Source organism: Aspergillus uvarum (assembly GCF_003184745.1).
Source record: "Aspergillus uvarum CBS 121591 unplaced genomic scaffold BO82scaffold_19, whole genome shotgun sequence".
In the NCBI taxonomy this organism is placed as follows: domain Eukaryota; kingdom Fungi; phylum Ascomycota; class Eurotiomycetes; order Eurotiales; family Aspergillaceae; genus Aspergillus; species Aspergillus uvarum.
The window spans coordinates 111,259-125,157 of NW_020291316.1; the positions used below are offsets into that span (position 1 = coordinate 111,259).

At 52.6% G+C, this 13,899-nt stretch overlaps 5 protein-coding genes across 5 annotated transcripts; 3 read left to right on the forward strand and 2 right to left on the reverse strand.

Moving 5' to 3' along the window:
* The first annotated feature begins 212 nt into the window (after window positions 1-212).
* BO82DRAFT_48333 (NAD-dependent epimerase/dehydratase family protein) lies at window positions 213-1,774 on the forward strand. Its single transcript, XM_025641242.1, has 3 exons — window positions 213-390; window positions 479-640; window positions 715-1,774. The coding sequence occupies exons 1-3, from the start codon at window positions 339-341 to the stop codon at window positions 1,623-1,625; spliced, it is 1,125 nt and encodes a 374-aa protein (XP_025493136.1). The 5' UTR covers window positions 213-338; the 3' UTR covers window positions 1,626-1,774.
* Window positions 1,775-3,118: 1,344 nt separating this feature from the next.
* Window positions 3,119-6,270, reverse strand: BO82DRAFT_280458 (DNA topoisomerase 1; the record flags this gene model as incomplete). Its single annotated transcript, XM_025631302.1, has 7 exons — window positions 3,119-3,253; window positions 3,317-3,766; window positions 3,827-4,066; window positions 4,125-5,342; window positions 5,379-5,720; window positions 5,826-6,045; window positions 6,212-6,270. The coding sequence occupies 7 exons, from the start codon at window positions 6,268-6,270 to the stop codon at window positions 3,119-3,121; spliced, it is 2,664 nt and encodes an 887-aa protein (XP_025493137.1).
* Window positions 6,271-7,229: 959 nt separating this feature from the next.
* On the forward strand, window positions 7,230-8,785 carry BO82DRAFT_382593 (F1F0 ATP synthase subunit gamma). Its single transcript, XM_025637947.1, has 5 exons — window positions 7,230-7,368; window positions 7,525-8,099; window positions 8,156-8,268; window positions 8,323-8,378; window positions 8,427-8,785. Exons 1-5 carry the CDS (start codon window positions 7,313-7,315, stop codon window positions 8,518-8,520), a joined length of 894 nt encoding a protein of 297 aa, XP_025493138.1. The 5' UTR covers window positions 7,230-7,312; the 3' UTR covers window positions 8,521-8,785.
* Window positions 8,786-9,363: 578 nt separating this feature from the next.
* BO82DRAFT_431263 (DnaJ domain protein) lies at window positions 9,364-12,018 on the forward strand (the record flags this gene model as incomplete). The annotated part of the gene is made up of 3 exons (XM_025640688.1): window positions 9,364-9,522; window positions 9,721-11,022; window positions 11,086-12,018. 3 exons carry the CDS (start codon window positions 9,364-9,366, stop codon window positions 12,016-12,018), a joined length of 2,394 nt encoding a protein of 797 aa, XP_025493139.1.
* Window positions 12,019-12,161: 143 nt separating this feature from the next.
* BO82DRAFT_280668 (F-box protein) lies at window positions 12,162-13,688 on the reverse strand (the record flags this gene model as incomplete). The annotated part of the gene is made up of 1 exon (XM_025631311.1): window positions 12,162-13,688. The coding sequence occupies one exon, from the start codon at window positions 13,686-13,688 to the stop codon at window positions 12,162-12,164; it is 1,527 nt and encodes a 508-aa protein (XP_025493140.1).
* Window positions 13,689-13,899: the final 211 nt, after the last annotated feature.

Here is a 13,899-nt window from a genome sequence, read left to right on the forward strand (position 1 = left end):
CCCCCCCCCCTCCTCCCCTCCTTCCCTCTCTCATCCTCAAATTACTGACAGTATTTTCCTTCTTAATCACATATTAAACTATTGACCTCTGCTGCATCCTCTGTGACAGCATTTCCCCCTTCTTTTTTTTTTTTCGCATTTACTCTCCCCTGCGTCTCTTCCGCCCCCTTTTCCTCCCCGCATTCTTCCATCGACTGGTACGCGCTCGGGTGCGGGGTGTGCCTGTCAACAAACTGCCATCTTAACGCGAGCTGGTTCACCATCTGAACAAGGCTGAAGCTCCTCCTCTTCTGTCTCATATCCTAAATCTAATCTCGCTCCTTGTCACATTCCTCGTCATGGCGGATGTTCAGGCAAAAAAGCCCGCCGTTCTGATCGTTGGTGGTCTTGGTATGCGTGCCTCATGATGGTTTCTTTTGATTGTGCAGAAACCAGCTGGGTGTTGTACAATTCGACTTACATGCCTTTGCATTTGTAGGGTTCGTTGGTCGCCATCTTGCCCTGTACATCCACGAAAACAACCTGGCCTCGGAAGTACGACTAGTCGACAAAGTCCTCCCTCAGCTTGCCTGGTTGGCCCCTGAGTTTCAAGAAGCTTGCTCGAAAGACAAATTTGTTCAAGCTGATGCTAGTCGAGAACGTGAGTCGACAGACTCGCTTTGACTTGCTTTTGCGCACATTCCACAGCTTACTGACCCTCCGCGTCTTTGCTAGAGCACTTCCCCCGGATCTTTGACCGTGCCAATGGCGAGCAGTTCGATTATGTGATAAACTGTGGTGGAGAAACCCGACACTCTCAGCCCGATGATGTCTACGAGGTCCGCAGCTATGCCCTCACCGTTGCCCTCGGTCGCGAAGTCGCCCGTCGAGACATCCGCTCTTTCGTCGAGTGCTCGACTGCACACGTTTACAAAGGTGGCTCGAGTCCGCGCAAGGAGGACGACAAGTTGCAGCCCTGGCACAAGCTCGCCAAGTGGAAGATGAAGGCCAGTGAGGAGCTGCAGAAAATCCCCAACCTTCACTACTGCTTGCTTCGGTTGCCGCACGTTTACGGCGAGTATGATTCCGGTTATTTTGCGATGGGTATCTGCCTTGCGCGAGTTCACTTGGAATTGCAGAAGAACTTGGAACTTCTGTATACGAAGGACCTGAAGATCAACACAATATACATCAAAGATGCAGCAGGCGCGCTCTGGAAAGCAGCAGAATGGAGGGCAAGCGCTCCGACGGATGGCTCGGCCCCCATTGCTTTCAACGTGGTCGACCATGGTGACACTCGCCAAGAGCACATAGCAGATGCTCTATCGGAGGTGTTCGGCATGAAGGTCGAGTTCCTCGGTTCTTTGGCATCTCAATTTGCCAAGATGAACCTGGACGATGTTGTGGATGATATGAACGAGGAGTGCCTACAGGGCTGGGCCGACCTGCTTGAAGAGAAGAAAATCGAAAGACCAGGACCGATCAGCCCGTTCCTGGAGCGGGATGTTCTCAGGGACCAGGACATGTCCATCGATGGCACATTGTTTGAGAAGACCACAGGATGGAAGCCTACTCGTGAGCGCTTCGATGCTGATGCTGTTCGGGCCATGGTTGAAAGCTACAAACGAATGGGCTGGTGGCCTTGAATGGGTCGACGTGAATCTCCTTACTGACCACCACTTTTTAAAAATGATACGCGCAAGTGTCATCGCGATCGATTCGGACGAACCTATTGCGTGTGCTCTGATACCCCGACCGTGAATCACTCGGCCTTGCACCAGGTCAGATCGACTCGACTCGACCCGCCAATCTCATAAAAGCACCTAGACCTCGTTCTCACATTGAATTCCCTTCGCTTTCAGTACGCACACTGTACAATATGGAAATCACGGATCTTGTGCTTGTAATATTATTATCTCATGCTTGGGACACTCTGGGTTCCTGTTATCGAGCGATTGGTATGTACTACTGTATTCTTGACTTTCTTGTCATTCGGTGTTTGGAGTATTCCCTGTCCGATGTTCCACAAGTCTCCATGTTCTGATCATGACCTGCATCTACACAGCTAGTTTTTCTTTCTGCCGCGCTGCATCTCGATAGGCTGAGCCTGTTTTGAGAATGTTGATACCTCGTGATTCAACAGTCGTTTTCTGTACTTTACTTCTTTGCTGCACACCATCTTGAATATGGTTCAGCCCCCATTTCCCTCCCACCTTCAGGAGTTGTGTTTCTTCATTTATCTCCTGTGATCTCTCCATATTCTTCGCATCGATGAGGCATGAACGGGACTCAATGATGTATTGTTGCGTATCAAAAATGATATTTATCTTTTCGGATAAAAAGGCCAGGTCGGCACATCGCACGCGGGAGTGGTTCAAATCCATGTGTGATGATTTCTGTGAGCATGCAAATGTCTACTTTTCGTTTCCTTTTCGGTCTGAGTCTATGTAATTCTATTGAAACCATTGGGGACAGATATCCAAATGAGAGAAAAGAATAATATACCAGTTACATTCCTTCCGGTTATCCGTCCATGAACGCTGCTTCTAGACTGTGCATAGAATTAAACATGGCAATTCTGAAATACTTATCAAGTGGTTTGTACATCTATCTCAGGCATCGTCATTGGGATATCCCAAGGTGACATGCGAAAAAAAAAAAGGAAAGGAAAGGAAAGCCATTCGACGTACACTGAACCAGGATTTCGTTCCTATGCTAATCGTACCACATAAAAGTAATGTTTGTATGTATCTTATGATCTTGTCACTGTATTTGTCTCCCTCCATCCAGTCCCGCTCCGTATAGCGGCTGTTTCCATTCATTCCCTTCTTGTTCTTGTTCTTTTCTTTTTTTTGTTTTTGGCTCTTCTCTTGCAATAATAAGTCTTAAATAGATAGATGAAATCAGAGGCAGAGAAAAGAAAAGGACGTGAGGCTCCAAGAAATGCAATCAAAGGATGTATTTGGGGGGGCATGGCATGCATTGGTTTCCAATAAGTCATGCGTGTTGAGAAGGAAAACAAGAGAGGTCAGGAAAGGTGAAAAAAAAGTATAGATAGTTAAGGCAGCATGAAAGAAGTCTTTAACCATAAGAAGTATGTATCCAAGTTTCGAGCGCGATATAACAAGGAACAGCCAAATCAAAATTCCCAGGTCTCGTCAACGGACTTGATGGCCCATTCGAACTTCTCACGAAGGGCCTTGGAGAAGAACTTCTCAATGGGGACGTCGAACTTCTTGCTGAAGACGACGGTGAGACGGGGGTCGATATAGTTCTAAATGCAGGTAAGTATGAATAACGGATCAACTGGCAGAGAGAAGACCGGAGAAAGACTCACAATTTTCGAAGTACCCAAGGCAACTTCCTTGTTATCCTCCTTGTCTTGAGCTTGGAGCTCCATCGTTTCAATACGCTGCTCGAGCTTCTTGATGGCGGTCTCGAGCTTCTCAACAGTGGGAGCCTTGCCTTCGGCTTCCACCTTGCCAGTCTTGTTCTCCTTGTTGAACCTCTTCTCCATGTCCTTTACGACCTCCAGACGAGAATTCAGCTCGCTTGCCTTCATTTCTTTCTCTCCATCGGCAACGAGCTTCTCGTTGTCCTTCTCGAACTTCTTCTGAATCTTTTGCCGTTGTTCTTCAAGCAGGAAAGCCTGGTGTTCCTTGACCCAGTCCATGTCCATGTCCTCGTCCATCTCGAAGAACTTGGCGCCCTTCTTCTTCTTGAGCGTGGGCTCAAGGTTGAGCATTTGTTGCTTGAAGCGCCAACGCTGGTAGCGAAGACCCTTGATCTATTTGGCCGAGAACACATTAGCTGCAACTCTGGTGACGTATCTGCAGGGGTTGCTTACGCGCTCGCTCATTTTCTCCATCTGGTTGGCATGGGACGCAGCAACAGTCCGTTTGTGGTTACAGAGAATAGCGACCTTGCGGTTGGCATCGTTGTAGGCCTTCACCTTCTCCGCAATATTACCCGTTGCTTTCATCTCCTTGAGCAACGTCGACATGGTGTGAGAGGCGTTGTAGGTACGGAACACTTTCGCAGTCAAGCCTTGCATGTAAGCCGACAAGTGCTTGTTGAGTGCGGAAGTCTAATGAAGTCAGAAGTCGTGAAGAAGATTAGTGTGGGCTAGGAGCAGTGCAACGTACCGTCAATCGATCGAAAATCTCGTCGCCCTCCTTCTTGGGCGCCTTCTTGAAGATCTTGAGGTTCTTAAAAACCTGCGCATCGACTTCGACTTCATCATAGAACCGAATACTATCTTTACCCAGGAAATCGAAAACAACCTTGTTCGGAGGCTTGAGAGTGACGTTCTCGTACTTGAGAGAACAACAACCCACGGTTTCAGCCTCGTCCTCGCCCTTCTCATTACCCGCACGAAGGGCAAATTGATCGATGAGGTAGACGGCGGTGGCCTTCTGACGCTCGACCATCAACTCATGCTTGAGGTTCTTCTGGTAATCCTTGCGAATTCGGGCGATATGGTGCTTCAATTCACGAGCCTTTTCGAATTTCTTATAATCACTCTGGCCCTTGACATCGGAATTGGCAGCAAGCATAACGTACTTGTAATTGCCGTTGATGTTCTCTTGCCACATGGCAAGCCATGTGCCTTCTTGGTCATTCTTCACCTCCTTCCAACTGTGGCCTTCCGGTGGTGGAGGAACGGGGGCGTTTTTCCCGATGTTGATTGTAATCTGCTCCGGGAGAACTCGAGCCTTGACACGGCCGGTCTTGGGATGCTCACCACGACCACGGAACAAGGCCGGGGGTTCGACTCGGAAATTGCCGACTTTCTGCTTGCGACCGTCCCACATGCAGTACATGTAAGGAGCTTCTTGTTCATCTTTCTCGGCTTTTAAGCGCTTCTTCTCGGCAGGAGGCAAGTTCTTCTTCTCGAGGCGCTTCATGTCATAGTATGCGAAAATGGGTTGAAAATCACACTTAGAGAACTCCTTGATATCGACCTTGTTGCCTTTGGAGTCCGTTGCGCCCCCAGTCTTCTTGAGAATGTCCCGGAAATCCATGAAGAAATTCTTCTGGAAAGTGGGGTTTTCAACGTGGTGAGTTGAGTTCAACATACTGCCAAAGAAACCGGCGACCTCTTCCGCGTCAGGATGAAGATTGACGGGAATGCCGTCATATTTCATTTTAACATTTTTAGGAAGAGGTTCATAGGGAGGAGGGAAGACCACGCCATTGTGTTCGAGGGTCGTCCACTTGATCGTGCCGTCGCCCTTGGTCGGGTCCTCCCACCACTTATACTCCTCCTCCTCGTCGGCGTCCTCGGCTTCCTCGCTTTCTTCCTTTTTCACGGGGGTTGGTTTGGGGGTTGCTTTTGCGGCAGAGGCTTTCGCAGGAGTAGCCTTGCCGGCCGCAGATCCTCGCTTGACGGTGGTAACAGCCTTCTCTGGAACTCTGGCGTGTTTGGCTGTCTTTTTCACAATACTGGGCTTCGCGTCCTCGGGCTCCTTCTTCACACCATTGGTTTGCTTCTTAGCCGCTGTTGCCTTGGTGCTCTTCAGAGTAGCCGTGCTGCGGCTGGGCTTGGCTTCTTTCTCGCCTTTCACTTGAATCCGTTTTTTCTCGGCCGCGAGCTTCCTCTCGATGGGAACATCCGAGTCCGATTCATCCCCGATGGCGGTTTCGGAAGCCTTCGGGAGTTTGCGACCGTTGAGCGCCAGAGGCACATCATCATCCGTCTCAGGGTCCTCCTGCTTAACAGACGTGCGACGACGCTTGCTCTATCGAAAAGTCAGCCGATTGACTGGATTCGTAACCGACGTTGAACATGGAACATTGTGACCAAAACGAATGGACTGTGAGTGGCGACTGTAAATGTGGCGTACCAAAGGTTGATCCTCCTCGCTGCTTTCCGGCTCAGCATATGACTTGATTTGACCAACACTGTTGCGCGACTTCCTCTTCGAAGCAGCGCCGGCTTGAGCATCCGCATCCGCCATCTCAACATCACGATCGGATTTCACCGGACCGAACCGAATTGATACTCCAGGGTCAACATGGCCGTTCGTCTCTATCGCACCGTCCCATGTCAAGTTAGTAGATATACTGGAGTGATCAATGGAAGGTAGAAGTGAAGAAGTAATGACGTTGGGGTGAGATGTGGTTAGGCGCATTGAGGCAAATGTCACTCGATAAGAAGGGAGAATTGAGGACTGAGCAAAACGTGGAGCGAGAATAGAACGCGAAAGCATGCATGCTTAATTGATGAAACTCACCCGTATGGCGACCATTGGCCCGGACGAGTGGGGTGTCATCGTCCGACGAGCTCATATTTGCAAGGCGACGGGGATGGTAGAAGCGCTGAGAGCTAGAAGCCCGGTACGAGGCAATCCGGGAAACAGAACTCGAAGGGTGTGAGATCGAACCGCTGAATTTGGCGAATGGAAGAGGCGCTTGAGGGAGGGATGCGATCAATGAACGCCTGGCCAATGAGAGAGCTACCAGAGGACGAAGCGTCACAGAGGAGGAAGATACATGGACGAAGGACGCTAAGGACACAAGAGGAGCCAAAAGGAAGACTGAGAAGGGAAGAGGGAGAGGAAATCAGAGGAAAGTGAGGGGAGGGCAACAGACAATGGAGGATGGGGAAGCTGAAAAGAAGGGGAAGAACGAGGCAGGAGAGATGACAAGAGGGAAAAAGATTGAGAGAAGAAAGAGAGAAGAGAGAGAAGAGAGAGAAGAGACGAGAGCGAGGCGAGAACCTGGAATGGAATGGAAAACGAGGCCGTCCCGGGTTTGGGGCCTGAGGCGATCAGCTACCTAGTCGTTACTAAGAATTAGCAGTACTTCCAGACCATAGAGTCAACTGGAAGAAGTCAAGGCTCATGGGTTCCAGTTTGACTTTCACGTTTCTCCGGACCGTTCAGCCACTCCCAGCGCGAGAAGCGGCCAGAAAATCAATGGCCTGAGGAACCGATTCCCCACTCAGTTGGAGAGCTGGATGACGATTCCATTTCATTTGCGCCGGCGAGAGCTGTGGATGCCTGAGGATCAGACACTGCCTGGATAGGTTCCGAGTGGCAAGTCACCTGACTATTTGTCGTGCTGACGGCAATTGCATTGTAGGTCCCTCCTGCCATCCCGAATCACCACACTATCAGCATCTCCCCAATCCGGACTAGCGTGAACTGGAATCCCGTGCTGGCCGGCTGTCGGAAGAACAGAAACAGGAGTCCCAAGTTCAACCACCGACTTCTCATCCGCCAGCCCCAGAAGAGGATTCTCTGCCCTCCTCCCCTCCCCACCCTCCCCCCTCCACAACTGCTATATCGTTGGTCTCAGATCCGACCGTACGGTTCTCTTCACATTCAAGATGTTCTCCCGTGCTGTTCGTCCGGCCGTTCGCGCTGGTAGCATTGCGGTCTCCCGGTAAGTTCCCTTCAGTCCGGGCCATCCACACAACCCACGCCCACAGCCTGCTGCCATTGTGCATTGGCTCGCCAATGGCTCGCCAATATCAATCGACCTGGATGATTCGAAGAGCTTGAGTCGATGATATGGTTCAATGGCTGATTTATCCGGAAGCACTGCTCCTCCCAACGCCGCCAACTTCGCGACTCTGCGTGAAATCGAGGGCCGTCTCAAGTCCATCAAGAACATCGAGAAGATCACCAACACCATGAAGGTCATCGCCTCTACCCGTCTGACCCGCGCCCAGAAGGCCATGGAGGAGTCCCGCAGCTACGGTCAGACCTCCAACACCGTTTTCGAGCAGGCTGAGACCAAGCCTCTCGAGGACAAGAAGACTCTGTTCGTCATCGCCAGCTCCGACAAGGGTCTTTGCGGTGGTATCCACTCCGGTCTCAGCAAGGCCACTCGCCGTATGCTCCAGCAGACTCCCAACGCCGACATTGTCGTCCTCGGTGAGAAGGCCAAGGCTCAGCTGTCCCGTACCAACCCCAACGCCATCGTCCTGAGCTTCGCCAACGTCTGCAAGGACGTCCCCACCTTCGCCGATGCTCAGGCCATCGCCGACCAGATCTCTCTGCTCCCCGAGGACTACGCCAGCGTCAAGATCATCTACAACAAGTTCCTGAACGCTCAGAGCTACGAGCCCGCCACCGTCGAGGCTTTCTCCGAGGAGGCTATCACCCAGTCCCGTGAGTTGGAGCCGTTCCCGCACCCAAGTGAAATACATGCTGAATGATCTTGACAGCCAACCTCTCTGCCTACGAGACCGATGAGGAGACCCTGACCAACCTCCGCGAGTACGCTCTTGCCAACAGCTTGTTCTGGGCTCTTGCCGAGGGTCACGCCTGCGAGATCTCTGTGAGTCGCCTCCACTGAATCATCACTCCATGAATGAATGCTAACCAGTACAAGGCCCGCCGCAACGCCATGGAGAACGCCTCCAAGAACGCCGGTGAGATGATCAACAAGTAAGTTCCGCCGTTGCCCGTTGTGGAAACGACGCTAATACATTGCAGGTTCCAGATTCTGTACAACCGTCAGCGTCAAGCCGCCATTACCAACGAGCTGGTCGAGATTATCACTGGTGCCACCGCCAGTGCGGACATGTAAAAGCTTTTCTGAAGCTTTTGTGGGGAGGAGTCACCATATGTGTAGACTTACTCATAAATACCTAGATACTTTCCAGCCTGTAAAATCTATCCTATCTTTTCTTTGTCCTGTGAGATGAATGAAGTGAATCAACCATCCTATCCAGAGTTTGATGTCTTGGAACGGTACAATGCTGTCGTTGTATTGACACTGTCAGGGTGAGTACAATGCGGAAGCCTTGAATTCACTTCGGGTATCTATTATCTCATCGACATACACACTGCACGCTGCATCTATACTGAATATTCAATATGGTATGGATTCGCAATTGAGGTAACTGCTTATAGGCATTCTCTGTCCCTGTGTCACAGTTCGCAAGTGTGAATGTGTCCACAGTCTTATTGACCTTTCGATATCTGTATCCTCTACGAGTGCACTCAGGACGTCCCATTCACTCCCATTACTCTCAGGACTCGACCCTATAAAAGCAGTCTCCTGCCTTTCTTCTTCCTCTACCAATCCTCCACTTACCACTTGTCTCCCAGTCTCCAATCGCCCACCTAATCTATCTACCTTATCGAGTACATCAATAGAACAAACGCAAACAGTCCTGAGACTAATCACAGCAACCATCTCAACCACACATCTCCATCGCAACCACCCCCAACACCTTGACATCTCTCGATTCCACTACCCCCTTCACCGCAAGCCTTCACCTCATCTCCTCTTCCTCCGAATATCGCTACTCTAGTACAAGCCCACACCCTCCCCTCCCGAATCCCCCAACCAAACCCCCAAAACAAAACACCATCCCACCAGACAAGAACACATGCACCGCAATCGCCAGCACACCCAACGGGCAGAATGTCGACCCCAACTTCCTCCACCTTCATCGACTGCTACGCAACCCTCAACATCCACCCGCACGCCGACCTCAAAGAGATCAACAGCGCTTACAAGCGGCTCGCTCTAAGGTATCACCCAGACAAGACAGAGGGAGGTGACGCCGAGACGTTCCAGAAGGTGAGTGCAGGTGCAGCTGTTCTGGTTTACACAAATACAAACACCAACGCAAACACACACACGCATTTTATTTGAATCCTCTTCCAAACTCAACTCTTCTATATATCACATCTCCCTTACTTCTCTCTCTTTTACCCTTCACAGAAGCATCATTCAACGGTAATCTCCAAGACTGATACGTACGGAAACCAAATCTAGATCCTCTACGCCGTCGAAACCCTCCGCGACCCCAACCACCGCGCCGTCCACGATGCCGCCCTCGACGAACACCGCTGCCGTAACCTGAAGTACAACCTCCATACCACCGCAGACGCCGGGGCCTTCTTCCACCGCAGCTATCACCGTCACCACCGCCAGCAGCAGCAGCAGCAGCAGCATCGTGCCGACGACCCATACAGCCAGAGCCGGTACGAGGCTTCCTATCGCCACAGCGTGCATATGGATCCTACGGCGCCGGAGTCCATTGAGATTTTGAAGCAGATGCGTCGGGAGCGGGAGTACAGTGAGCAGCTGGAGCGGGAGCGGGAGCAGGAGGCTCGGGAGGCGGAGGAGGCGGCTGCAGCTGCGGCTGCGGAGTTGTTTCAGGAGGGGGGAGATGGGGAAGGGGAGGGGTATGACCGGGGCCGGGCCCATGTGGTGGATGATGAGTTGAGTTCTTGGTCTTCTTCGTCGGAGGAGCCGATGGGGTATTATGATGAGAGTGGGTTTGTGGTGACGAGGAAGAAGGACAAGAAGAAGATGGGAAAGGGGAAGGGGGTGAAGGAGGGAGAGATGAATGAGGAAGAGGAAGAGAAGGAGGAGACTTGGATTGGGTATTCGGATAAGACGGCTTATTGGTCGGAGGAGAAGCAGGCTAAGGATCTGGCTCAGGAGGACAGGCACGCCAAGTGGATGGCTAGTCTGTTGGATCCGGATGCGGCCTGGAAGTCTACGAAGTATTCTTGGGGACGGCAACAGGAGGAGGAAGAGGAGGAGGAAGAGGAGGAGAAAGAGGAGGAGGAAGAGGAGGAGGAAGAGGAGGAGGAAGAGGAGGAGGAAGAGGAGGAGGAAGAGGAGGAGGAAGAGGAGGAGGAAGAGGAGGAGGAAGAGGAGGAGGACGACGACGACGACGACGAAGAGGAAGGGGAAGACGAAGAAGACAGCGAGGAGGAGCAGTCTGACGAAGAAGATAGTGCTGACATCCTATCAGAGGGTGAAAACGATGGGCAGGAGGAAAGCACCTCCATGGGTAATCTGATTGACCTTGAGGATGATGCCAAAGACCACGCAGAAATGCCCACTGTGACCAGCAAAGGAAGCACCGGGTCTGCAACCGAGGTCGTTCTTGAAGACCACCATCAATCAGCCGATCTGGTGGACTTGGTGGAAGACGAGAACTCGCAGGCGGGTGTTAAAGCGGACAATGATCTGGGAGAAGGCAATGAGAAGATGGATCTGGATGGACAGCCAGGCTGTACGCAAGGACAAAAAGACGCTGACTGGAAGGAGAACGATGAATGTGTGAGTCTAGCCAGCTTCTCCTGGTTCTAGAGCAGTCTTAAGGGCCATACTAAGTTTGAATAGTATGGAACCCCCGGGGCCGAAGTCTTCCACGAGATGTTCTGCAAAGAGGATATTGGCCCGAAGCGGAAAGAAGTATGCATGTGTGGAAGGGTCGAGGGTATCGCCGACGATGAAGAAGACTGGTTCCGGTATCCTGGCCAGATGCCCTGGGGCATGAGCTTGCCAGACAAGTTCTCCAAGGACAGCACAACCGGCGCCGGCGACGACGACGACGATAAAGATGACGACGAAGACACAGACGACGAAGATAACGACTCCGAGGGAGATGAAGTCGACGGTGACGAAGGAGAAGACTTTGAAGACGACTCCGTTAAAGACGACTCAACAGTCCACAACCACAACCCACACATTAATCACGACGATCACGACGATCACGATCACACCCAAATCACACCAAAGACCTCAGCCAGCCCCATCGACACCCCCTTCGAAACCAACTCCCTCTTCGCAACCTACCACTTCCACGACCCCAGAACCGAGCACCCAGCCGCCGCAGAGCAATCCGACTCCGACTTCGTGACCGCGTACGAAGACCTCGCCATTTCCACCGACTCCCTCACCAGGCCCACCATCATCGCAGCACCCCCACACGGCCTCAGCGCCTACCTCACGCCGCTGCTTCCATACTTCGAGTCCAAGCTCAACCGAGGCGACGGTCAGTACACCCCGGACGACATGATCGTTGAATGCCGCGGGATCATCCTGGAGACCTTCTGCGGGTGGATGGAAGGCGTGCGGCGTACGTTCCGGGAGGCGGCGACGCGTGGCTGCAACGAGGGACATGAATGCCACCATTTGGGGTACTGGGACAAAGCCTATGGGCAGGCGAAGTGCAAGATTTGCGGGCAGTGGGAGCCGATCTTTACGCTCACCTGCCCCGGTTGCGGGCTAGAGGCGTGCGTGGCGTGCAAGTTTATGGCGCCGGCGGCTTAGATCGTGATCGTGGTCTGTTGTTGCCTGGGACGGGATCTTACGAGGGTGAACATTTAATGGGTTGGAATGACGGGAGAGAGAGGGATTTGGCATGTAATTCTTGATATGGAGCCGGTTTCCTTTTTCGCGAACTTCTAATCAATCTATCTATCAAATCTGAATACGACCAGTTCACGATTCCCGTTCTCACCAACAATGTACCTCTCGTTCCCGTAGATCTTCCCTCTGCCGGTGAGCTCAAATGCCTCATCCTGCATGAGTCTGGTGTGTGAAGTAGGGGTTTGAATGCTCAGAAGCATCCGCATGTCGAACGGCCACCGGATCGAAGACATATATAGACAATACCCTACTTGGGCTCTGTCATCGTACGCTTCCGAGACAATGGCATATGATGGCTCATTCCATGGAGAGGACCTAAGGGGACCCGTCTGCAAGCTACAATTGCCGCGATAAGGGGGCAGGGCGACATCCACCGCTCGTCTCCAACCAGGGCCATCTCCAACCAGGGGGATCGTAGTCACCCGAACCTCCGTGATCCAATCCGCTGGACCCCTACGCACCTGCGGCTCTGGACATCGACTCTCGACAATTTCTATCGAATGATCATCGTCCGTGATATTCAGACACTGCACGCCTGGAAGGCCTCGTTGTCGCACGGAATAGAAGCCCAGCTCTCTGAAGCCGAACCGAGAGACGATCGGGGGCCCTTGGTCCTCGGCCTCCTCGCGCAGACGACCCGTAGGATCCAGGGAGGGCCGGTACGATGACGGGGCGGAGATGTCCCAGACCGAGAGCGACTCGATCGGGGCATCGTCGTCGGCCGTGTACAGGCTGCGGTTCGGCTGCCAGATGTAGATCGCATAATGCGTCTTGCTGTGGGTCGAGTAGAATCGGTCTCTCTCACTCAGCGGATGGCCGAGGAACATGATCTTCCACTCGTTGCGGAAGGTGATGCTCCATGTGCCGGTCGACGGCGACTGGGTCACGTCGAACGAAGAGGCAAAATGCCGATGCACGCCGTCACTGTCATTGAGCCAGTGGAAGGCCTTGGGCTCGGCCCATTCCACCACCAGCACCCGCTTCTGCAGGCGGAGGCGCCGGATGACTTTGCCGGTGATGATGAAGGGCACCATGAACCGGCGGCTGGTGTCTAGGTCCATGAGGACCAAGCAGGCATGGTCCGCACTCGGGTACACCACCACGCCTTCCTCGTAGTACCAGAAAGACTCAGAGAACAGGCAGTCCACGCGCTGCACGAGCTGGCTGGCGTGGGTCTCCCACGGCTGGACTGGGAACCATTCCCGCTCGCCCGTGACGCCAAAGTCATCACACAATCTGTATTTCTGCACAGATTGGGGCTGGCCGCGACGCAGATGATCGTATCGAGACGCAACCCGATCGAAGAGTTTGCGCCAATAATCGTCCTCTGCGGCTGCGGGCGGCGCATCGTCCGTGTTCGTCTCGTGGTCGAGCTCCTGCACCTCTCGAGCTCGAGGGAAGAGCTGTCTCAGCAGCGGGATGAGGTACAGAGGACTACTGAAAGCCTGATTCCATAGTTTGCAGACCCGACGACAAGTGATGATGTCTTTCGGCGAAAGCTGATTGAAGACCATCCAGAAGATTTCCCGGGGTAGAGCTGTCAGGGTCGTCGTGGTGCCCTCGTGCTCCATAGCTGCAGACATGTTTGCTGGGCACTTGCGGGGTTGAGAGATGTCGTGTGATCATGGAAACACGAAGATGTTGAGGCTATGGTAATGAGACAATGATTGAGCTACGCTCAAATAAGGTCCACAGTTAGCTAGCCATGGAAGCGTCATGCAGGGATGCAAGAGCGGGGAAGAGCGCATTTGAGTCTGCAAGGCAAATTGTTTGTTGGTGGTT

What these genes read in the sequence shown, in the direction of transcription:
- BO82DRAFT_48333 (XM_025641242.1), top strand. Translation starts at nt 339, where the DNA reads ATGGCGGATGTTCAGGCAAAAAAGCCCGCCGTTCTGATCGTTGGTGGT. An exon ending in TCTGATCGTTGGTGGTCTTG is followed by an intron (nt 391 to 478) that starts GTATGCGTGCCT and finishes TTGCATTTGTAG; the next exon opens with GGTTCGTTGGTCGCCATCTT. An exon ending in AGCTGATGCTAGTCGAGAAC is followed by an intron (nt 641 to 714) that starts GTGAGTCGACAG and finishes CGTCTTTGCTAG; the next exon opens with AGCACTTCCCCCGGATCTTT.
- BO82DRAFT_382593 (XM_025637947.1), top strand. Translation starts at nt 7,313, where the DNA reads ATGTTCTCCCGTGCTGTTCGTCCGGCCGTTCGCGCTGGTAGCATTGCG. An exon ending in GTCACGCCTGCGAGATCTCT is followed by an intron (nt 8,269 to 8,322) that starts GTGAGTCGCCTC and finishes AACCAGTACAAG; the next exon opens with GCCCGCCGCAACGCCATGGA. An exon ending in GCCGGTGAGATGATCAACAA is followed by an intron (nt 8,379 to 8,426) that starts GTAAGTTCCGCC and finishes AATACATTGCAG; the next exon opens with GTTCCAGATTCTGTACAACC.